Here is a 24,070-nt window from a genome sequence, read left to right as displayed (position 1 = left end):
GGGGGGCATTACGTAACAGCTTCAATAGATGTGTTATTTGGGAGTTGTAGTTCTTTCCCTACACCAGATACTTAATACGGCGCACAAGAGCAAGTGGATAAAACTACAACATTAATTTCTTACGTTAGCAGTGACGAATAAAGCACGCGACACATCCTGCAAGGGGAGGGGGTGGAGCTCAGTATGTTGATTGATATCGTTAAAGGTCAATCACAAGAGAGCCTGCTAAGCGGTGAGCCAATCACATGCCGAGGATTCAGTTGTCGCTTTGTCGTCAGGAGTGTTTTGATGCATTTGGCAAAAATGTTAGAAGGGACCTTTAGCTGTAGAAACATCGCCAGAAGCGTGTATTTATGAATGCTTTTCCAGGTGCGGATGAGTATACAAGAAAACTCACAAGAGTACTTTGCTTCCAGAAATGTTCACGTTTGTTTATGCTAGCATTGCATGTCACTGTTTTTAGCCCTAGCCAGTTGGCAAGGCGTGAATTCCGCAAACCCAAGAAACCAATGTCAAGAATGCGTTGAGCTAGCTAACGTGATATTTTGATACTGTCCGTCGGCATTATTAGCTATGAACATTAATCCCTCAAGTGTAGCTCTTTTCTTGTGGTTTTCCTCTGGACCCTACAGATAGAAACCACTCAGTAATTGCGCCTTAAACATTGTTGCAGGTCGGGACAAGGCGAAATGGACGCCCCAGCCCCATCACCCCAGACAGATTTTTAGCGGTGACACCAGAAACTCGAGTCCGCCACATCCTGGCCTCGCACAATCCCGAGAAGTCAAACCGTGGCTGTCTTTGTTTTCTATGACACACCAAATTTATGCCCAGCTAGATTCGGTGGAATCGCTCTTGGACGATCTTCCATATATGTTTTATCTGGGCTTGTTCTTTGTGAACGTCTTGATCCTCTACTATGCCTTTCTGATGGAGTACATCGTCCTGAATGTGGGGATAGTATTTCTGCCTGAGGACATGGACCAGGCACTGGTGGACCTCGGGGTGCTGTCCGACCCTGCCTCTGTCCCTTATGACACGGACACGGAGCTGGATGTGTTTGAAGGCTATCTTGAATGACAAGGCCGTTCCGGAGGAAGAAAAAGACATTTTTGGAGGAGGTGGTGGTGGTGGTGATGCAGAGGTCCGGCGCAGGTTGGGTCAGCGTGAACACTCCCTGGTCAGTGATGTGGGGAAAAAATCCTTCCAATCGGATGCTGTTGTTGCCTTTCTGTCACACAGACACATCGGTGAAAAAGTAAGCAAAGCAAGAAAGAAGTTATGTTTTTTATGACTTGTTTTTTTCTGTTTCATGCTCAGAATACGTTGCTGAGATTCAATGTTATGTAGTAAACCCAGTGGTTAATTTACAGGGCAAACAGATGTTGATACAAACACCTGATAATAAAAACAATTTTATCCAGAAAGCTCAATCATTTTTATGTTATGTTTTAACATCTGTAGAAGTCTTTTCCAAAGCATGTTTTTTTGTGACTATCAGTAACACTTGTGTGTCCATGTCTCCAGGTTGTCTCGGCTCAAAAGAAGGTAGCCTGAGGAAGACATCCTGCACCGCCGGCTGCATGATGAGCGACTGTCCCATGGAAAGAGCACTCTGTGCTGGATCAGCTGTCAGTCAATGTGTTGCCAGTCTAATAGCATTTGACTCTGGTTGGACACCAGTGGGGTCGCACTGACATCTGTGTGCCTCACTGTGGACACAATAGAAGATAAAAAGGAAGCACAATGTGCTGCAGGTGGAGAGAGAAAGCTGTTCCCTATGGAAGAAAAAAAAATAGAATTATATCAGAGGTGTGGGGCATGTTTCAGGTTGTCTCCATTGCAGCCAGTTCAGATACAGCAACCTGGCATTTACACCCACCAGTTATCCAGACTGTAAGATCTCTGGTGGCTGACTGCAGAAGAAAATGAAATGATACACTTGCCACTGCAGTCCCAGTGTGGTAAGACATCTCAGAAGAACTGGCGAAGTGCAGGAAAACAATGTGCACTGTAGGTCTGTTGCAAACTTAATCACTCACAGAGCAATTTGTTTAATTTTTACGTTTTCAGAAAACAGAATGCATTGCTGCTTTGCAGGCTCACGCATCCCAGAGGTGTGATTTAAGGGATATACACACTCTCAGGAGCACAGTCAGGAACTTGCGAGATATAACACTGACACTGGACACAGGCTGTGAAACTATAGGATACAGGGGAGCCCTAAACTCTTAAAGCTCTCTTATAAATCAGGAACACCATACTGCACTTGTCACACTCTTTCACTGTAATGCAGAAAGTTTTTAAGTATGTCTCGATGTCACATTAGATAATTGGGGTCTTTTGCAAATTTAGTTTCCACTAGACAATTAACAGTAATAGATTAGTTATGACAGCAGGCCAAACGTGCCGAAATTATATCAGTATGAGTAATGTCAAAGGCTCAAACCTCATGCGGAAGAAAACCTCAAAAGATATTTGACATGTTCATTCTCTGTTTATTGCATACATGTTTGTTGTTATAATTCTACAAATGTGTGGTAGACACATAGACAAGACTCAACGCATGATATTGGTTGTGTTGGTTTTATTTTTAGTTGTCAAAATATTCTTTAACGCACTTTCTTCTGTTTTTACTTTGTTATGAACTTAGAATTCAGTTCATAAAATGTGTATTCTTGGCAGCAATAATAAACTGGATTCAAGCAACGGGGCAATTAAATGGTTAAACAAATGATGTGTTGCATAGAATCAGGTAATTATACCATCCGTCGGCTAGATTTGGTTGTAGATGGGTGGAAGAAAACCCTCGTGTCAGTAAAGGGACAGTTCACTTGATTTACTAGATATTTGTAAGCCTTGAAAGTTCTGTACATACTGTTGGTCTGTGAAGAGCACTTACAGCCCTGCTAATTAACTACACATTGATTTACATTGCAATACAGAGGAACCAGTATTTTCTCACAGCATACTATACCTGTCAACCAGAATAAGCAACTTATGCATAATAATCATTGCATTATGGTTGTTTTTCACCAAACAACCAAAGCTGTAGAGATGAAAACCATATTGAAATATTTGTACTCACACTTTTCATACTCTAATCAAGCTTTAGTCCAAAATTTCATTGCCTGACCACCAGTGTTTTGAACATTACGCTCCACCAGACAACCTTCACAAACATGACTGTGCTCTAACTGTACTCAGTGCATCTGCTCTGATATCATTTCGAACAACATTTTGCCGACTCGGCTTAAATGCTTCACTAAACATAGCCAGGTGAATTATCTGCTACCACATAATGTAATGGTTTCAAAAGAAAAAAAAAGTGAAATTCAAGAAGGTAAAAAAAAAAAAAAGACACTTAAACACATTGATTATGCAGCACAGATTTCATCCATCTGAATCGTCCATTATCCATTAATCCATGCAAGACTGTTTTTCCAAGAGTTGGTTCAACCGATATGGATAACTGATGGCTAATAACCAAATTCCTTCTTCATTTTTTTTATCAAGGCTGCCATTAAGCAATATTTTATGGTACATTTACAATGTTTGAATTTGTTTGTGTAAATCAGTATGTCCATAATTCTATTTTTGGCAAGGTAGAAATTCCTCTGAAACAAGACCACATGACTCTAAAGCTCAGGATACTAATGTTCTTCAATATCAATATAAAAAAAAAAACATGCTTGTATGAAATCTGATCAAATAGTCAGAATCAGGCAAGGGCTTCCAGTAGCTTAACAGTGAATAGTTAATACAAACTTGAGAAAGTGTGTAATCGATCTGCGTCATGCTGGAAATGGACGACGTTAACAGGCCGATATCTTATTTTTTTAACGAAAGCTTAATGTCAGCAGATGAGTTTGGTAATGCAAAAGCCACTCCCTGTACTGGGAAATCAGTAGCAAGTGAGACTGTTTGTGCCATTTCCCAGGCATGATGTCGCACTGCATTGACCAGGCTCTGGTTAACACTCTGCTCACAGCATCTTGATTCATTGAAAAGGACTGTGACAGATCATAGTCTTTGCTTGGTTTGTTGGGTGTCGTCATCATCATCCTCAACATATAACCTTCACCTAGTTGCTTGTGTCCTCCCTCCACATCTGCTGCTTTGCAGACATGCAAATGCTGTAATAAGCTATGGATCGTAACAGAGTTTTATTTTCCAATGTGTCTATTTAATAAACTTTGAGCGAATGCCAGTTTTTTGCCTCTTGATTTAACTGTCTCTTTATTTGTGCGTTTGTGGATTATCCTGCATTAGACGAATGCACTTGAAGTGGATATGTTCATTTCAGACTGTTCTTTTGTAGCCACAACCTTTTGTCCAGAAGAGGGCAGCAGAGCACCGGAGATACCGCTGGTGCTCGCTGAAGGAAAGCGCTAGTGAACCAGACAGGATGTTCTGGTCCTCAGTTTTGTTAGAGAATGCAAAGGATATATTTTGTAAAATGTCTGTGATTGACAAATGACACCAGATGTGATGCAGTGTAACTATCTGCTATAAACTTACAGTCATGTAAAATTCTTGGAGTACCCCTTTAAGGGTAATGTAAATCTCAAGAGACACCATAGGTCACCATAAGGAACACTACTAGTAATAACCAAATATTTATGTTGTCAGTATACTTTAGTTTTTGCCCCTATTTTACTTCAATATCAAAGTCTGTCCTAACTCTGTTCCATCTGACCTACATGGCTTAAAGCAAATCAAACATTGTAATCATCATCTACGAAGAGTGAAAGAATTAAGAGTTAAAGGTCGGTTGCCATCAAAATAAGGAACAGAAACCTATTTGGAAGGAAGTGAAAAGAACTTAATAAACAAGTGAAATGATTAGTGAAAAGGAACGGACAGAAACATGTGACTGGTGACAGCATAACACCCTTTAATTAAATGTCAGATGACTGTTAGCCTATTAAACTGTACAGACAGGAAGCATGTAAACAGATATGGCATTGTTTCCACGAACACACGTGTCCAAAAAAAATACAGAACTCAATACCGCTTAGGAAATGATATCAGACAGAAAAAAAAACGTTTATAATTGTTAACATAAAAAACTAGCAAACATCATAGTGCAAATGTGCTTGTAATTTTTGGTTTTAGCATTACCACGCACCCCTACACTGAGTGCAGTACTGGGTGGCGCTAAAGGATTCATTATTTCTCACACTGAATGAAATCTTAGAAAGAACCTCACAAGATAAATGTTTGAATAAAGCAGCAAATGACTCTTCCTCATACTCAGTTCGTTCGTTCTTGCTCTTAAGCATTCATGCTTTGGAAAATGTATTGTGTAGTGTAAATGTGTATGCATTGTGATGCATGATAAAAAAAAATTTTTTTAAAAGTTCATAGCCTTGTAGTAAAGAGGTTTCACTTTGCTCTAATGCCAAAGGATCCGACTGTCCTGCTGCTGAAGACGCTCAAACACTCCGTATGGAATACACTGGTTCCACATCCTGAGATGAGATGACAGCAAAGAGGAAACAAGGTGAGAAAAAATGATATTTGGACAGTTAAAAAAATAAGTAAAATGAATTGATAGGGAAAAAATGAGATAACAATATTTAAGTTTTTGTTTTGGCAGTAGAGCAATGAAATATCCGGAGGAAGGGGACACAACGGTGATCATAAACTGTCACAGTTTTCTCACCTTAAAGTCTTTATCTTTTGACATTTTCTCAGACTGGCTCCAAGGCTCTGGGCTCCGACATCCGTCAGCTTGTTATACTTCACACTGTCAAGCAGAAGAAAAGAAGTTTAGATTTTAATGGTTTCTTCTGATACCCCAACTGATCTCTCTACACACTGCTGAATTCCTTCCAAACATCCACCTGCATCTAATCATATTTCAGCGGCTCCTCTTTTAACGTCAACTCATGTGCTGAATGTTTGACATATGGAGTCATAAATGAGTTGTCGCAGCAGACAAACAGACACTGTATATATAAATACACACAGCTGCCATAAACATCTACTGAAAATGTGAGAAACACAGACTTACTCCAGCTCTGTGAGAGACGCCATGTGTGGGAGGACGGCTGCTAAACTCTCGGCCCCTTCGTCAGAAATCACATTACTGTAGAGACTGGAAAAAACGGAGGGAGGGGGAGGGAAGTGAAATTCTGTGGGTTTACAGTATGCGTCAGTGTGGTTATTTTTGTTTAAGTGTAGTAGGTGTAAGTGTTTGTACATTATTCACCTCAAACAGTGCAGCTTGGGCAGATCACTCAGCGTGGATGCCAGTTTCTTCACCCCGTTGTCTCCGATACAATTCTGTGACAGACTGGAAACCACAAGGAGAGAGCATAAACTTACACACATGCATAAAGATCTCACTATATCAAAAGCTAGATGATTTTTTTTTTTTTTTGTGCTTTTCATATCAGACCAGCCAGGGAGGACATTAAAATTAGGATGAGATGAGCAGAGGGGGTCAAGAAGTTGTACTCACTTGAGAATCTCCAGGGAACAGAGTGAGGCTAACGCATCAACCAGCTTCTCTGCGCCTTTGTCCCCTATCTTACTGTTCTCTAGACTGAAAGGAGAGAGAGAGAGAGAGAGACAGCAACTGTCACTAGCAGCACACGCAAACACTGCAACTGAGAGAGAACTAGAAGTGAGGGTGTGTGTTTACTTACTCTAGGTGCTGAAGGTTCTGTAGACCTGGCAGGAGCTCCCACAGTTTGGGAAGACCCAGTGGACCTTTCTCTGGACCAAGCCTATAGAGACACACACCATCACCATCATCATCATCATCATCATCATCATCATCATCATCATCATCATCAATTCAAATGCCATGTCTTACTCAAACTCCAGCTTGTGTAGCTCTTTGACTGCTGGCACTCCCTCTGCCAGGATGGAATCTGATTGGCTGCAACTACAAGTAAAACACAATGCACACTTCAACAGCCAGACACATATTGTTGCAAAGTACAACTGGATGTATCTGCGTGCGTGTGTGTGTGTGTGTGTGTGTGTGTGTGTGTGTGTGTGTGTGTGTGTGTGTGTGTGTGTGTGTGTGTGTGTGTGGTATATTACCTGTCCGACAGCCTCTTGTGCATATGTATGTTCACCAGCTTTGCCAGGTGCTCCACATGACAGACCTGCGTGGCTTTCAGAGGGTGGATATTTAACTTTGACACCGCCCCTCGTAGGAGCCCCTCCTCACCACTCTGCTCCAGCTGCTCCCACAGGGTGATAACATCAGCAATGCATGCCCTAGTGGAGGGAGCAAGCAAAGGTTAATTTTCAATGTGTCTGACATTTCATATCAACATTAATGAAGGAGTCACTGGCTTAGAAAATCAGGGCACTTAATATGACATAACCGTTTGTTAAGTCCCGCCCACCCCTGCTACATCTTAACAGATAAGATGTGCCTTCTTAGGATTGTTATGCAATGACTGGACAATGGATGTTTTGGGGTAGGGGGTTTAGAGAACTCCAAGCAGCTTTTTGAGATCTGGACTGGAAGCAGTACCTGTATGTGTTGATGCTCTTGAGCCCCACCAGTGCTCTCAGTCCAGAAACCTGTATCCCAGAATCCTCCAGATCCAAGCAGAAACTTCTCCCTTCAGTTCCACCCCTTTCCAGAACATTCTGCAGGGTGAACACATCCGGTGGGTTGAGTGGAACTCCTTGAAATGTCAGGACTTCTGGGAGAATCGCCGCCAGCTGCGTGATCAATCGTGCGCTGCCAGTGCCTCCGCTTCCATTGCTGTGCGTGAAACTCGCTTCATAAACATAGTGACATGCCTCCAGGACCTGGGCTGGACTCAGGTCACCATGAGAAAGACCTTCAAGGTGTTTTGTAACTAAAGCCTGCTTGTTGACCACCATGTTTCTAAAGGATGTCTCTGTGTTTGAGTGAAGCCTCTGCAGCTCTGTTCTTTTGTGGAAAAGGAGACCGACTGTAAATCGTTGAGTGAGCTCGAGCTCCTCTCGTTGAGGTCGCCGACGTCCCTTCGGGCCTGACTGGAAAGGGAGAGTCTGGAGGAAATTTCGGTCTGACAAAGTCCTAGGGAAAGAGAAATAAGAGTGGGTTAGGGAAATTCAAACAGGCTAGAACACTATGCAATCTTAAAAGTTAATTTCAATCTCCATCAAGCTCTTCAGTACAATTGAACAGTCAACCACATGTAAATGTATTCTTTTTTATCAGTATTATTCTAATGGAAACATCAAAGAAAACAGTTTTTACCTCGACAAAGACAGATGGACACCTGCCAAGTAACTCTGAAGGAAAGGGTCGGCCCACAACACATCACTGGCATCAAAGTTGTTAGTTTCCGTCCCACCTCTATTTCCCTTCCTGTCTCTTTTCTCTCCTCCTCCCACTTCATCCTTGTCCTGTGTTCCTCCTTCCTCCCCTTCACCACTTAACACAACCAGTCTTGTCCTCAGGGGGTGAGAGAGGAAGAGCCTCATTCTGAGGCCGAAAGCTTTGAGTTTGTCAGATAAGGTTCGTCCTGTGGGAAGGATGGATGAGTTGGCTTTGACCCCCTCCCAGGCCAAAGAGCTCAGCTGGGACAGCAACTCTCTCTCCTCTGTCCTATCTGCCTCCCTTCCACCACTGTTCATCTCCTCTCCATCCACTTCATTTTCCTCCTCCTCCTTCTCTTTTGCCCTCATTGTTCTTTGGGTACGAGAGCGAGTGCGAACCTGTGCTCTGGACCTCTTCTGAGTATTTTTGTGACACCTTTTTGTTTGAATATTACTTGAGATTTGTGTCTGGGTTTCTTCTTCAGCCTGCAAAGATATTTGTCCTGGATCTTCAGCCTGCAAAGATATTTGTGTTGGATCTTCAGCCTGCAAAGATATTTGTGTTGGATCTTCAGCCTGCGAATGTGTGCTCCTATTGTCCTTGTCCATTTTCAAACGAAGCACTTGATGGCAAAGCCCGGTTAAAGTTCTCGGTAGGTCCTCCAAACTTTTGGACTGCTCCAAAACCAAGCACACCAGCCGACATAGTCCAGGGTTCCAGCAGAGGAGATGTAGATAAGTGCAGTTTTTTAACCAGTCCAAAGCAGACGCTCTGAGGGCAGGATCGGTGAAGTACTGGGACAAATATGTCTCTACATCTGTGGGAGAAAAGCCACATACCTCCAGAAAGCTGTCTGCCCGCCGCAGAAGCTGGCTGGCGGTGCCTCTTGGCCGTGTAGCGAGGAGAAGCGTGCATCCTGGAAGAAGCACCCTCTGAAGGATGGCAGAGTATAACTGTCTTACTGTGTAGGTCTGTGCTTTACTGTCTTTCTGCAACGATGCTATCAAGTCTTTTTCTTGAGTCTGGAGTAGACTTTCGTAGTCCCGCAACTGATCAAACCCATCAAAAACAATGAGCACACGCTTCGGGGCTGCAAGGATTTGAGCGTACACTGCCTCGGGGTCCATGCAGGAAGGGGCAAAAGAGGAGAGGTTTAACAGGAGGGTCTGAAGGCTAAAGGTCGGCTTGGTTAAAGTGAGCGCTTTGCCGTCTAATAAGAAGACAAAGTCAAACTGTGGGATGCAGTCTATGGACCAGTCAAGACACAGCTTCCTGATCAGGGTTGTTTTTCCCATGCCCGCATTTCCAAGTAGCAATATGCAGTGTTTGGATTTATCGCCATTTGAGCCTTCGAAGATCTGAGGGGAAAAACATCAACATAAAGTCATATAAAGAGATCAAAATACTCAGCTTCATAGTGTTGAGTTTGTGTGTTGAAAAATCACATTACTAGATGACAACTGTTTTTTCTCATCAAAGAACTCTTACCTGACTCTGCCTCAACAAGCTTTTTTGCCGATCTGTATCTCCCATGATGATGAGCTCCTTGTCCAGGCATTTGTTTGCACTTTTTCCAGAGCGAAGAATCTCTCTCCGGCTCACTTGCATATCTACATAATGAGAGCTGAGGGTAAGGCCCTCCTCCATATCCTGGCAAATTTGGCTCATGTGGGCTTTGACTTCCTGAATGTAGTCCTGGACAACCTCTGAAAAAGAAACACAATTGAATACCAAGCTGGCCCTCTTCGAAATATGATTTATACTTTGAGGACATTTTAGATGGAAGCAGAACAGCCGATTTAAAGCACGTGGTAACTTACGTGGAATATCAAGGACAGTGGGGGACTGAGGTAGAGGTGGTTCTTTACATGGGGACATCTCTGAAAGGAAACAAAGTCATGATATTTATAAGATGGCAGTAACTCTACTGGGTAATTTACGCACATCGGGGAAGAAATAAAACAGGTACTGATACACACCATTACTGGGGGAGCCAGGTGAGTTACAAAGGGGAGGCATGGCTTTGCTAGCAGTGTCTGACATGGATCCCGGTGGCGATGAACTCATTTGGACTGGGGCTACTGCATCGTCCACTACAAACACAATAGGAGAAAGACTACAGCATTTGGTAGGGAGTGGTTTCCGTGTTATTGCTTAAAAGGCAGAACTAAAACAGTAAATGTGGAACCATAAGAAAACTTAACACATCTTTTTTTTTTTTTACTCACCTGGGGAGGGTGGGTGCACTTGGCGTTTGCAGGGCGTTGAGGCAGCAGGAACTGTAGAAAGAGAGGTTAGAGTGTGTACTGTTGATATATGTGCAATAAATGGACATTCATGAGGGGGCAAGGTATGGCAAGACAACGTGTATAGTACTTTTGCAGAGACGACATTACAGTGCAATTGGAAAATGTTCAGACCCTTTCAATCTTTTCACATTTTGTTATGTTGCAGCCTTATGCTAAAGGAGGTTTCACCCATCTCTGCATAAGGATTTCTGGAGCCAGAGTGACCATCGGGTTCTTGGTCACCGCTCTTACTGAGGCCCTTCTTCCCTGATTGCTCAGTCTGGCCGGGCAGCCAACTCTAGGAAGAGTCCTGATTGTTCAAAGCGCTTTCCATTTAAGAATTATGGAGGCCACTGTGCTCTTGGGAACATTCAGTGCAGGAGAAAACTTTTTTTTTTTGCCTTTTGGAGCTTTTTTCCAGGTCTGTGTTGCATAGTAACAAAATGCAGATTGCTGTGTTTTGCTGTTATACAAGTTCATCATTTCTCTACAACCACTAGGAGTTGCCAAAATCAGAAAATTTCAAATGCTTCCGGAAACAGATTCAGGAGATTGATGTTGTCAAGTTGGTATGTCACCAGTTACATAACTTTTGACAGAGACAAAGTAGTTCCTGTCAGAAGTTATGTAACTGTCTAAACGTAATAGTATTATAATAATAGGTGTGTGGTTATTAATCACATCTTAGAATAAGCTTGATGAGTTTTAATTGATATTTACAATCAAGACCTCTCAGCTTCACAAACAGGATTTTTTTTTTTTTTTACAGTTGTATTGGAGTGAATTAGTAATTTACCTAAAAACGAATAACTCTGTATGTCAATATTTAACTCACCTAATAATGGAAGCAGGAGTGGAAGACCAATAACTGGAGGAGAGAGCCTCAGAGTCTGAACATATCCTGAATCTGGGAAGATAAACTGAATGGGGGGATGGAGGTGAAGGATCCTTGGTGGAGTGGTGGTAAGGCCTGCTGCTTCAGCAGGACTTTGCTCTAATCCTGTGCCAGTGCCTGCAAAACAACCAGAGACAACATTATTACCATTCCCTGGAGAGACTTTGTAAACCATGGCCATATCAGAACGGGAGGATGAAATAATATAAACAAGTTTTTTAGTTTGGTTTCCCAGAAAATAAGACGGGACTTGGAGTCAAAGATTTTGTTTCACAACTAAAGCTTTCAAATTCGTCGACGTTAAGACTTGAAAATATTTGTAGACCATAAACTTCAACTTAAGTCTATTTTATATTCAGTGTCTCATTTGTTTTTGTGTTGCGGCTTTGTTTAACATTCAGTTGCTGTGCTCAGTTATTGACAGTAGACAAGTGACCATGCTGGGCTTGTGAGGGCATGTAAGTAACCATGAACACCTTATCTGGAATAACTGTCTGAAAACAAACTAAATTTGATATCTAAAAAGCACCAAATCGATAAGAAGGAGGTTGGTTGAGGTGACGGTTCTTCTTTTGTTTGATCGATGTGACCTTTCATCTCACGACATCAAAATGAAACATCCTGTTTCTTGATCTGCATTCCAGTGCCATAAAGGAAACAGGTTAAGCAAGACCAGCCAATATCACCACACTCACCCATGAGGCTAATGCTACTACTGTAGTATGGTGTGTTTTCTCCCAGCCCCTGAATAACAGTGACTTGAATTACCCCCTGTAGAGTTTCTCTTCTGAGGCAGATTACTTTTTCATAATGCCCCTTTAAATGTTAAACGTCCGTTCTCCAAAGAGCTGCGTCAAGTTACAGCAAGTGTGATGGATGGACACTTACTCTGAGTGACAGCTGGCTCATGCTGTTCATCTGTCCTTTGCGGTTTATCTGCAAAAGTTGAAGTATAAATGTTACGATGTGACTTTTAGGGTAACCTCACATGAAGACAGCCACAAAGCCCTGAATCATTATACTTTAATTTAAAAGGTGATAACTGGTCCTGGAATCACTGGAATAGCCTTTCTATGTTTCTATCTAATGCTTCTTTCACTGTACATCTTACTGGAAAATGCTGTTTTAAGGATAATACCACTGTGTTAGCAAGTCCTACACCTTTAACTACAAATCATGTTAGCATCGTAGCATTTTTGCTGATTAAAATGCATGCTGTGTTATTTTTTAATAAATTTTTCCTACTGTTCCAGTCAGCCATTCATATTCTATAATCCTTTCCTACAATATGAAAATGAACTATGAGACTCTTGAACCTTCTAACAATGATGTTAACACCAAACTAAGACGATTGATGATTCACTGTGATGGGATACGCGCAGTTTAACGGCCTGCCAAATGAATATCAGGACATACTGATACCATACCAAATACATTCACATTTCTTAAACCCAGCAAAACATTGTTTACAAATTCGGGGAGCTGTGATGTCAAATGATTCGTCGTCAATGGGCTCAAACACGCAGAACCACTGTTACGAGCTTGTTAACACCTTAAATGCTTAAATGTTGTGGGAAATATTTATTATTATTGTTAGATTGTTGAACAAATAACAAATAGAAAAGGGAATAATATTCATGTTTGTCATCTTCTTTATCGCATCTTTTGTTTTCACCATAATTTTTATGGGCGGATTTATTACATTGAGCAATTACATGAACCTGGACTCTGTTCTGGAACGATATAACTAACTATAAAAATGTGATAAAAACAAAGCCATGAAATATTAGCTATCTGATGGACTGGTGACCAACTGGACACCGCGCAGGTTATATATTTCACAGTGACCCGCATTTGAAGCACAAATGTTATAAATAATCAAAAACCAGAAATCCAAACAAACAGTCTGGGTAGGTCACCTGCAGGTCTTCGTTTCTTTGGTTTGGATGGTGTGTTCTCGTCAGTGCGCCGCTGTGCCCGGGTAGACTTGAGGATCGTCGTAGCTGCAATCCCAAAAAGGTTTTTTTTTTTTTATGACAAAGGGCAGTTTTTACAGAAACTGAGCAGCAGCAAACTGAGCCGCAGCTGGCAGGTTCTAGTTAGTTAGTTCTAGTTATTTACCTCTCTTTCTTTTTCTCCCACTGTTTGTTTTGCCCGTTACTTTGTTCTTTTGTCTCTGCTGGTGGCTGCCTGTGCACGGCAGCTCTGTTGGCAGAGCAACATCACCTGTAGTGCAAGAAAGAGGAAGTAAAGGAGTCAGCGAAGCAGTTAGCAGACACAGTAACCAGAAATAGTCCCCCTTCTTATGCATTCCAGTACTGAAAATCAAGATAGTGAAGCATTTCTGTAAACATCTTGAGGATTCAGAGACGGAAGTGGCACGTAGGGTAAAATATAAGGCAACTGTGACTTGAATCATAATTTCTCGGCCCTCGTGTTTTGATTTCTCATTGTTTGGGGTCTCACTGATCTCTTTCTTCAGGTATGTTTTTTGCTCTTGTCCTTTATAGGAGCCTAAAGTCATTTATTTTCTGTAATTTACACAAAACCAGGAAAAAGCTGCAGCTTATTATGTGATGCACTCTTGATCTGCTTGGGGTCATATTAGCTGCAAATATACCTTATTGACAAAATGGACTGAAATTAAAGATGATCTCTACAACCATTGAGTACAACCATCCTGCTTTTTCCTGCAAAGTAACCAAGTGAATCTCTGTGCTGCTGTCTGGACCTTTTCATTTTCTGCCTGAGCATCATTTATTGTCTGCCATGTATCAGTGGTTGTAAAATGAAAAGAGAGAGATTCTTACTGAAGTTGTTGGAGTCCTCTCCATTCAACCACACATCGCCGAAGAGCACATCTGTGTCTAGGTCAGAAAATGCATGAAGGGAATTAGACAACAGATCACCTTTGCATTTACACTTGAAAATGTGAGTCTGTGTGTGAAAGTCACCTAACAGACCTTTATTAAGTTATTCCATACTGTATTTGAGTGAGAATGTGTGTGTCAAAATGTAAAAGTGTGTGTTCAGGTTTGTGAGCAACTTACCGATCAACGGCAGGTAATCATCTTTCATGAATTCAGATAAATCGTCTGAAACACACATTGTCAGTATTATCACACAAAACATTGGCTACAGTTTTCATTTGAGTCAGTCAGCTGATTACCGGTTCAAATTTCAAAAACCTGTAAACCTTTGGTGCTACTTTCCTAAATACAGCTTTCGTGTCAATTATAATGGTTTTACATTGTATTAGACGAGATTTTCTTGTCAAACTTTTAGTCTTTTATCTGCTTCTTAAGGAGATTTCTCCAGTTACCCCCGCCCCCCCCCGAAAGGTGAGCTTCATGTGTTTGTGATGTTCCAATAGTTTTATGAAGCAAACTATAGTAGCTTAACATCTAATCAGTGTGTTTATTTGTGTCGAGCAATTCTGCAGAGCTGCTTTCTACAATCCAGACAGGTCTTTCAAATTCAAACAATACTAACCTGGCAGATCTCCGAGCTCTAAGGTGATAAATTGGTCCTGATCTACTTCATGCATCTTGGCACCTGAAAACACACACACACACATACACACACACACACACACACACACACACACACACACACACACACACACACACACACACACACACACACACACACACACACACACAAACACACAGAACATGAAAACAAACTGAGTGACGAAATGAAGATATTGATGAAAGAGGAATAAAATAACGGAGTACTACTCTGGCTCAAAAGTCAGTGCTGCCACCACAGTTCTCTGTTACCAAGCTTTGCACTTGTTCCCATGCTAAGTTTGAGGATTTCCTCATTTCCAAATCTCACTGTAAACACCACGCTCATTGCATTGTTCTCTGAAACGACGCATGAGGAGAAACTTACTTGAAGCAAATGTAATCCTCTGAATCACATCTTATTTATTCAATCACTTCTACGTGCTGCTTGTGTCGTGCTAGGGGTAAAATGGGTTTATATTAATGAAGGTATCATTGTGCTCCACAAAATCAAAATTGTCTCACAACCTTTACAGTCTCTCCCAACATGAAGATATAGAGGACACAGTAAATGCCATAAGGTAGGACAGCTCTGCCAAACACGTTGAGGTGATATGAACAATTTATGAAATGAATGCCACGAGCAAACAGTCCAAGTTTGTCCCAGTGTGTGTGTGTGTGTGTATGTGTGTGTGCCAGTGGTTGTGGTTTATATCTGTTTATGTCTTATATTTTTCCTTCTTTTGTTATTGTTACATCTTCTATACATGTAACTTGTTGCACTCTGGATTTTGACTTATAACACTGAGTTTGCATATACTTATATAAATAAAATAGCATTGCCTTGACTTACAAGAGGAGGCGGTGTCATTTAAGAAGCAATTATTAACTCATCACTTGACTGCTCGAGTTTGCTCGGTGATGAATTACAGGTATACATGTCGACCTATTGTATATGACTACAATAATAAGAATAACAAAGAGTTTCATTTGAATAAAATGTCTAACCTCCCCCGAAGCAATTAACATGTAAAATGAAGGAAACTGGCCAAAAACAAAAACAAACTAGGTGGAATTTCTCAATTGATTACCACCTAATGTATATGGGGTCAGCCCTATGTTCCCACATTTCTTAGAACTTTTTTTTCACAGAAATTTTTGAAAATTAGGGTTAGGGCTGTGGGAACATAGGGCTGTGGGAACATAGACACGTTCCCCTGTATATACAAAAACATGCATGGAGAGAGAGCCAACAATATCAATGCCGGATTTATTTTTGTGGGTTATAACCCCTAGGAGATCACAGTTTACAAGAAAGGAACTTCTTCGACTGTTGAGCTAAAACTTTCCTACCCTGAATCGTGCGCGTCACGACCGAAGCTGCGTTGTACAGTCTTTCCAAAACATGTCACGGGTGTGTGCTCGCCGCTGTCTCTGCAGCTATCCAGGAGGTAAAAAGATGTCTCCCAACCAGCTTGAGAACCCTCTAGAGTGTTTTAAGGCACAAAAATAGCTAGAGTAAGATAAAGTAAGGACAGAAAAAGTAAAAGAGGATAATTTTTTCTTGTAGCTGCCACTTATGCAAGAATTTGACTGTAAGTGATTTCATAAATAAAGACCCCGGACTCTTATATATGGATTTGTTTGTTCGTTGGTCTTTCAGAGGCACAAAACTATAGTGATTTGAGTCTCATCACTGTTGTGGCACTGTCTAATAAAGAGGTAATTAAGTAATAATAATATAAAATCCAGGGGCAGAAAGCACAGAAGACAGGAACGGGGGAGGAGGAAGGTGAGCAAGGACAAAGGAAATAGCTGTGGAGTTCAGTGTTGAGGCCCTGAGACTTACATGGAAATAGACGCAACTTGTGTTGTTACAGATCCTATGGAAGGAAGAAATTAAGAGAGGAAGACAGACAGAGAGAAAGAAAGAAAGAAAGAAAGAAAGAAAGACTGGTTCACAATACACAATACAGTGTGTAACTTTGAAAGTTATATTAAATGGGGCTATTTTGTTTAGATGTAGGCTTAATTCAGAGATGGACTGGCCCTGGCTCATCATACACTCATCAAACCAGATGGTGTAACTCTTAAGGCCAACCTAAAATGACCCATGAAGCTAATCCCTAATGTTTAGTGAGTGAATGAATGAATGAAATACATAGGGAGCACTGGGACTGTGATTGTGTGGTTAGCACTTTCACCTATTGGTGTGGTTATTTTGAGGTGTAAGACTGCAAACCTGTTCAGAGGTTTGCTTTCCTTTTCACTCAGTCCATGCCTGGAAACCACAACACTGTTTTCCCCTTGAATGGTACACAAAGCCTTTCGACATGAGGACATACAACTCTGGTGTCGGTTAGAGGCTCCTCAGGTACACACCCAGCTTCACCTGTGATGATCCATTTCCAGCGTGTCCTAATACGGCGAATAATCAGACTTGTGCTCTTTAGATGCATTAGTCCTGGTATGAACAGGATTTCAAAATGCTTGATTCGACGAGTTAACACCTCGCAATAAAACTCTAAAATTGTTCGATGACCTATTTCATCCGGGAAAAGGAAGCTGGATGGTGTCTGTGGTTGTGATTGGCAGATAACTGGTTCTTGTCTGTGCAAGTTCTCATTCGTCCAGGTCATTGTTATCTCTTTCTCAGATTAAATCGAAGGCAACTGGACTTGTATTTGTCTGTGGAAGACGTTTCGCCTCTTATCCAAGCGGCTTCATCAGTTCTTATGTATTGGTCTCTCTAGTCCGCACTAGTCTGACCTCGTCAGACTAGTACAGTCAAATATTGCTCCAATACTAGTAAATAGTAGTTCAGTCAAATTTTTACTTGCGTTAAAATACTGGAGTACTGTAAAAATACTTTTTCAAGTACATTTTTTTAATGTCAACACAGTTGACATGAATCTCCCCTAGGGGGTAAATAAAGTATCTATCTATCTAGACCATTGATGCTCTGGTGAAGAATCTTCGTCTTTGTCGAACGTAGCTGTCTTTAGGCTGTGGCCGAGTTCACATTGAGCTGTTCAAGCACGCACACAGACACAGACACAGACACAGACACAGACACACACACACACACACAACATGATTGACAGCGTAGGAGTTGGCTGTGACTGTTGTTTATACTATGACACACACATTGTATGGCCTATTGCAGTATGAAATTCATTCCACAGACTAAAAGTTTTACTTCAAAGTAACTTCATAGAAATGTAGTGGAGTCAAAAGTACAGTATTTGTCCTTTAAGTGTAGTGGTGTAAAGGTTTCCAAAAGATATATATTCATAAGTACAGTACTCAAGTAAATGAGTCACTCGTTACTGTCCACCCCTGATAAATGGGTCAGGGATGCAGATGGCAGCAGCGGCACTTCCTCTCCTTGTCATTGCAATAGCAGATATACAGTACTGTTTGATGTCCTTTCCGGTTACATTATGGCAGCAGGTCGTGGATGCAACCAACTGAAATGAGGACCCCTCTATGTCCAATGACTCCAGACACACACCGTGACTTGAGAAAGAACTCTTACTGTCAAATTTTTCATTTTTTCTGCGATGTAGTGTAATGATAAAGACTGTAGACCAGATGCTCATGCTATTTTAATCCATTTTCAAGAGAAATGGCAGTGGCTTGACGCTTGATCACACACACAACAAGAGTCTCAGCTATGAGGAACTTGCCAAGTTAAATACAGCACCTCGCTGCAATATGACCTCCTAAACAACAACTTCACCAGCAAAAACAGGCACCAATGGCCACATGCAGCACAGTGTATGTTCGCAAGAGAAAAAAAAATTGCAGGAAACAAAGAAAAGCCTTAAATATTGTCAAACATTCATCATCAAAGACTGAAATTCCTTGGTTCTGCAGCGTTCACACATGCTGACCTAAGCAGTGATTTTAAGAAGTTGGACTTGAACTGATACTAAGAAATGCCATTACTTTCTTTTACTTCCTTGGAAGTCCCCCAAATACAATGTTAACACTGACTTCCCTGAAAACTACTTATTTGCTCATGCAACAGTTCACGCTGGGGGGACATGCTGGTGGAGAGAAGCCATATTACACACATGCGTAAAGGAATTCACCCGCATTATAGTTTAAGGACACAAAGAAATCCAAGGCTATATGTATCAATACATTTGCACAATTAAGGTTATTTAAAGGCAGAAAAGCCAAAAAACATCTTTAGAACTTCTTTTTGTTTATGCGCATCACCTATTATGATGCACATCATAGATATAACCTAAAAAAACTATATCTCTGCACAGAATTCAATCAAACAATTTAAAATCACTACCAAATGACTCATATACAAACAAGTGTGGTTGAAGGGGGTGGAAATCCCTTTCATAAGAATGCCTGCGCACTTTGGATAAACGTGCCCAAGATGCCCATTTAGAGCCGGGATATCATTTACCTGTGTGACCGGCCTCGCTGGATGATGCTGCGGTCCGCTCAACTCCTGTATATTCCCTGAGCGATAAACTCCCAAAGGCGGTGAGTTACATCAACCACTGTATATGTTGTGTCCTCAAATGACCTACACTGCCTTCAGTTAGTGCGCGCACAACCTGCTGTCAAAAAGTATTTTACTTTCACTTTGCCTGTGTGCGCCTCCTGACACGCCAAGCTGAAAGAGGTGGATTGTTGGGGGGGGGGGGGGACAAGCTGCAGTTATGATTTACTTTGAAAAGTGATTCAAAGTCCATCATCACGCCTTAAGTGATCACTTGAAGCAAAGTAAAGCAGCAGATGTAACAGAGCAAAATCAAAGATGCAACTTATCTTCACACCATCACATTGACCACTTGCTCAAAATAAGGGATTTGCTGAATGTGTGAATGTGAGTTTGTGACCAACCCCAGACTTCTTCAGCATCCTCAGCTCAAACGTCTGTAAGAAAAAAACCTTTCAGTCCAGATTCCTGCTGCTAGACTTTAATCTCTCCTCTCCTTAAACCCCTGTCTGCTCTGGCTCATGGAGTTTACATAATTAATGATACATTTTTGCATGGATTTCTCCCAGACTGTTTAACAGTTAAATGGCTGAAACATATCTCTTGGAGACTTCGTGGGAAACAACATACCAAAAGCATAAACACATTTTATCAGCTAACTCGAAAATCATCTGACAGATCAGTTAATACTTAACTCTACTAGCAGCTTAATTGTTTTATATGTCTAGTCTGCACACAGCTGTGTTTCTATTTGTAATCTATTGATTTTTTTTTTGAGAACTGTCCCAGGTCAGCTCATGTTCCATTCCATTCATTCATTTCTAACGTCTTCTTTCCTTTCTATCCAACGCAGCCTTACCACAGTTTGTCCAGTACAGTATGTCAATGTGTATATTTGAGTTTGGATCTCTTCAGAAGCCTTTTCTCCACTGCATTTGTCTTTGACACTCGGTTATCATTTACATCATGAACATTTACTTACAAAAACGAGTTATGTTGTCAATATTGCAGCTACGGTTTGTAATGAGTGACAAGTTTCAGTAGTAAAACTTAACAGCTGGAGTTGGTTGGCATGAACATGCTCTAATGTTATAATTTTGGCATATACAGTATTATTTGAACTCTGCTACTGAGCCCTTGACTTCCTGTGTGACCACCACCACGTTTGAAAAACAACATCAACACACATTAAACTTACTGATGTGCGCAAGGAAACACGGGGAGTTTTGGTTATAAAGTGGAAAGTACCTGCCCTACCTGTTCATCAGTGCCAGTCTGATTAAGCCCTCATCATGTATTATGACACATTACATCACACACACCCATGCCATTAATACCAGTTTTCCTGTGTGGTTATATGATACTGGAGTATTGACTTTAGAAACAATGATTGTGCATGCACCAAAAGTATGCACATGCTCGTACACACGCACACCCACACACACACACAAACACACACACACACACACACACACGCACACACACACACCACACACACACACACACACACACACACACAGAATTCTTAAACTGGACTTAGAAAACTGCTAGCAGATAAATAATAACGTTGGTATGGGAGACCAGAATAGATCACATCCAGATGCACTGTAAAAAGGAAAACTCCACCCTTGTAACTGAGTGCAATAATTTCCACAGAACTAAACAACATTCTCGTCCACTTCCAAAAATGTATGTTATGTAAAGCCCGCTGATAGCAGGTGTGCACCATGGCTCTGTAATGTCCAGTTTATGAATATTTTAAAGAAAAGACTATTTTGCCCATCTAAACCTGTACTCCTGAGCCGTCCTCAAAACACTGCTCTTTATCAGATGTTTTCAAATGCTCTTTATTCCCTGATCCCTGCTGGGTACTGATGGCATACAGTGTAGCATACTGAGACTGTTTGGCTTTTGGAGAAATATGAGCCTAGGGATATGCCAAAGTGAAACTGAAAGTAGCGTCCTCCCTAACTACCAAGGCACTCCCTGGCACTAACCAAAACAAGGGGGGCCAAATATTGGCTGCATGGACTTGTTGAAAAGTCACAACTTATCTCAGGCAGCAGATGGAGCTTTACTTTCATTTAGCGTTTTGTATTAGAAATGGAAAGCACCTAGAATAAACAACAACACTTCTTTCAGGACTGTGATGACGCCCAAATGCACATTAGATAAAAGCTTTGAGTATTTCTGTAAACCCAGACATTTCATGTAAATGGAGAGTTACAGAGGTAAAGAGAATGTAGAAGAACAGACAGCACTGAAAGTATCGATATGTAATATGTATATAGTGTTAGTTATGAGTGTAAGCTTACCCCAGTGTGGATCCACTCTCTCTTCCTCTTTCTTCTCATGGAAGTCTGTTGTGCTGTCGATGCTGCATCTTGCCGCGCCATAAGCAGTCCTGAAAACATTTTCTAAGTTTTCTAGAACACCTGCTGCGATGCTGTGATCTGTTTTTGGGTAAAATGAGTCATCTTCATCAAATCCAGCATCTGTGTCTCCTGCCAGACACATCAGGTGGTCTGTTGTGTCTGTTGTCCCGTCAGCTAAGCAGCAGACAGTGAGATGGCCCTCCAGACAGGTGTCTGCGATGTTGTTGTTAGTGTCTGTTGCTGTGCAGGCCTCGACAGGTGAAACGTTCCCAACGTGATCCATGTTCAATCCAGCGGTCGCCGCGCTGTTGAACGCAGAGAGACAGAAGCCTTTCAGTGAGTCAGTGGCTCCTTCCATATCCAGTGTGAAGCTTGTGTCTGTATCCTCTGCCTCCCTAAAATGAAATTTATCACTGTACAAATCCAGCGTCCTGCAAGCAATTGTGAGCTCTGTTTCCTCTTCCATATTCAAACTAGGGCATTGTGCTTCACAGTCTAGTGTTGTACTTTCACTTATTGCACAGCCAGTCATCATACAAGAAACCAGAGGCAGCAACATCCTCTGTCCTCTGTCCCAGTGCTGCCATAGAGGAACAGCTATCCTCCTAGCCACCTCCTCTACTGTCTCTAACCACTCCTTCTCATCGTCTGAATTCCCCTCACCAATTCTTTCATTATCACTTATCATCTTCTGCACTGATTCTGCACCTCTCAGCAACTCTGTGATTTCATCGTTGAATCTGAAACTGTATTGATCATCGCACGTGATGGCAGATTCCCTCGACTTCGGTGACCCACATTTCCACACCTGGCCGAGGTGACCTTGGTGGGTGGCTGGTCCTCGAGAATTAATCTGATCAGATCCTGCTTCCCATGCCGGTTTGCTGTGAACAGACCCGGTTTCGATCCCTTTAATGAGCCGATGCAGACTCAGGCTCTTGCTGTAGGCCTCTGAGATGATCCGCTCTTCCACCAAACCCTCCAGCAGAGCTTGGATCTCAGCGGGACAGGCCCAGGTCAGAGCCAGCCGCACGCCGCCCAGAACCTCCTCAAACTGCGCCATGGTGAGGACGACGTCCGCGCCCTAGACATTGAGGTCTGGCAAAAGAGACAGCTGCTTGTAGGGATGACTGAGTTTTAGTTGTTTTGTTTTTTTTAAAGGGATGCAATGATTTTACTCAAGAGGCGTTCACATTAATGGAAAGGAGGTGTGTGTGTGGCTGAAGGGGAGGCCTTTTTGTGTGTGTGTGTGTGTGTGTGTGTGTGTGTGTGTGAATGTATGTGAGAGAGACTTTTATTTCCGGGGGGGGGGGGGGGGGGGGGGTAGTGATATCATTGTTATTAAGAAGTGAGTTTAAATGCCCACACAAGGGAAAGGGGAAACGGGAGACAGGCTTTCAGTTTCACATTCTCGTCACCACACATCCCAAATTAAAAAATCACTCCAGCTCTTTACGTGGGACTATTGATGTGCATTCATTTTGTCTAATGGCACCTAATTTTTGATCATTTAATAGACAAAAGACATACACACATTGTTGCGTTCAATATCACACACACACACACACACACACACACACACACACACACACACACACACAAACACACGAAGACTCTGTTTCACTGATGTAGCAACTTTTTCTTTGTGTAACAGAATATGAGGGAGGAAACACATTCATTAATACCACTCCCCTATTCTATCTGAGTCTGACTGAACATTTTCCCAGACTTTCTTGTTTACACCACAATTGTTCACGACTTACAGTGTGTCGTTATAAGCTTTGTCTAAAATACTAATGATCAAACATGTGTCACCTGTTATGTATTTTAGGCGTTAGAACTGGTTCGGTGACACGGTGCATGCCACACTGCTATAACCAGTATCACCATTTTTGGTTTGCTTTTGATTTGTACCACGGCTCTTGCCACACATCCTGCACCTTAAAATGAGTAGAGATTATCTGTTAATGACGGATATCGATGGAGGAGAAACCATGTAAGGAAAGATAAATAGAGAGGAAACCTATTTTGTAGCCTCAGTATGAGGTTTCTCGTGCATTGAATCTTTTAGGCACAACGCCTTTATAGAAGTAAGCCTCAGTGCAGGGTCCAAGCATTCAGGCCCGTACCGTTCTCTTGGTGTGGGCCACGTATGCACTCGCCCGCTTTTCTAAAATATGGGGAACAATGACTCATCTGACATTTTTCTACATCTCTGTAGAGCAGTGCCACTGAAGTCTGAAAAAGTGCA

At 41.7% G+C, this 24,070-nt stretch overlaps 2 protein-coding genes across 5 annotated transcripts; one reads left to right on the top strand and one right to left on the bottom strand.

The window, feature by feature from the left end:
• Window positions 1-182: 182 nt before the first annotated feature.
• On the top strand, window positions 183-4,226 carry dexi (Dexi homolog (mouse)). The gene is made up of 3 exons (XM_056402352.1): window positions 183-369; window positions 674-1,258; window positions 1,528-4,226. Exons 1-2 carry the CDS (start codon window positions 354-356, stop codon window positions 1,078-1,080), a joined length of 423 nt encoding a protein of 140 aa, XP_056258327.1. The 5' UTR covers window positions 183-353; the 3' UTR covers window positions 1,081-1,258; window positions 1,528-4,226.
• Window positions 4,227-4,875: 649 nt separating this feature from the next.
• ciita (class II, major histocompatibility complex, transactivator) lies at window positions 4,876-22,955 on the bottom strand. Of its 4 annotated transcripts, none has more exons than XM_056402497.1 (23): window positions 21,760-21,858; window positions 16,330-16,462; window positions 14,960-15,022; window positions 14,518-14,562; window positions 14,278-14,334; window positions 13,589-13,693; window positions 13,387-13,470; window positions 12,356-12,403; window positions 11,408-11,584; window positions 10,513-10,563; window positions 10,264-10,377; window positions 10,105-10,164; window positions 9,773-9,990; window positions 8,222-9,642; window positions 7,502-8,038; window positions 7,060-7,239; window positions 6,827-6,898; window positions 6,657-6,737; window positions 6,470-6,553; window positions 6,218-6,301; window positions 6,020-6,103; window positions 5,669-5,752; window positions 4,876-5,474 (listed from the first exon to the last, which is right to left on the bottom strand). In XM_056402497.1, exons 3-23 carry the CDS (start codon window positions 15,012-15,014, stop codon window positions 5,399-5,401), a joined length of 3,717 nt encoding a protein of 1,238 aa, XP_056258472.1. In that variant the 5' UTR covers window positions 15,015-15,022; window positions 16,330-16,462; window positions 21,760-21,858; the 3' UTR covers window positions 4,876-5,398. The 4 variants fall into 4 exon arrangements, with proteins under 4 accessions (XP_056258472.1, XP_056258471.1, XP_056258469.1 ...); XM_056402496.1 differs by lacking the exon at window positions 21,760-21,858 and adding an exon at window positions 19,406-19,531; XM_056402494.1 differs by lacking the exon at window positions 16,330-16,462 and having other exon boundaries at window positions 21,760-22,955.
• Between the last annotated feature and the right edge of the window lie 1,115 nt (window positions 22,956-24,070).

The sequence above is a fragment of the Seriola aureovittata genome, chromosome 17, assembly GCF_021018895.1.
Source record: "Seriola aureovittata isolate HTS-2021-v1 ecotype China chromosome 17, ASM2101889v1, whole genome shotgun sequence".
In the NCBI taxonomy this organism is placed as follows: Eukaryota; Metazoa; Chordata; class Actinopteri; order Carangiformes; family Carangidae; genus Seriola; species Seriola aureovittata.
The sequence above is the reverse complement of the archived record's forward strand: the minus strand, read 5'-3'. Positions and strand labels throughout refer to the sequence as shown.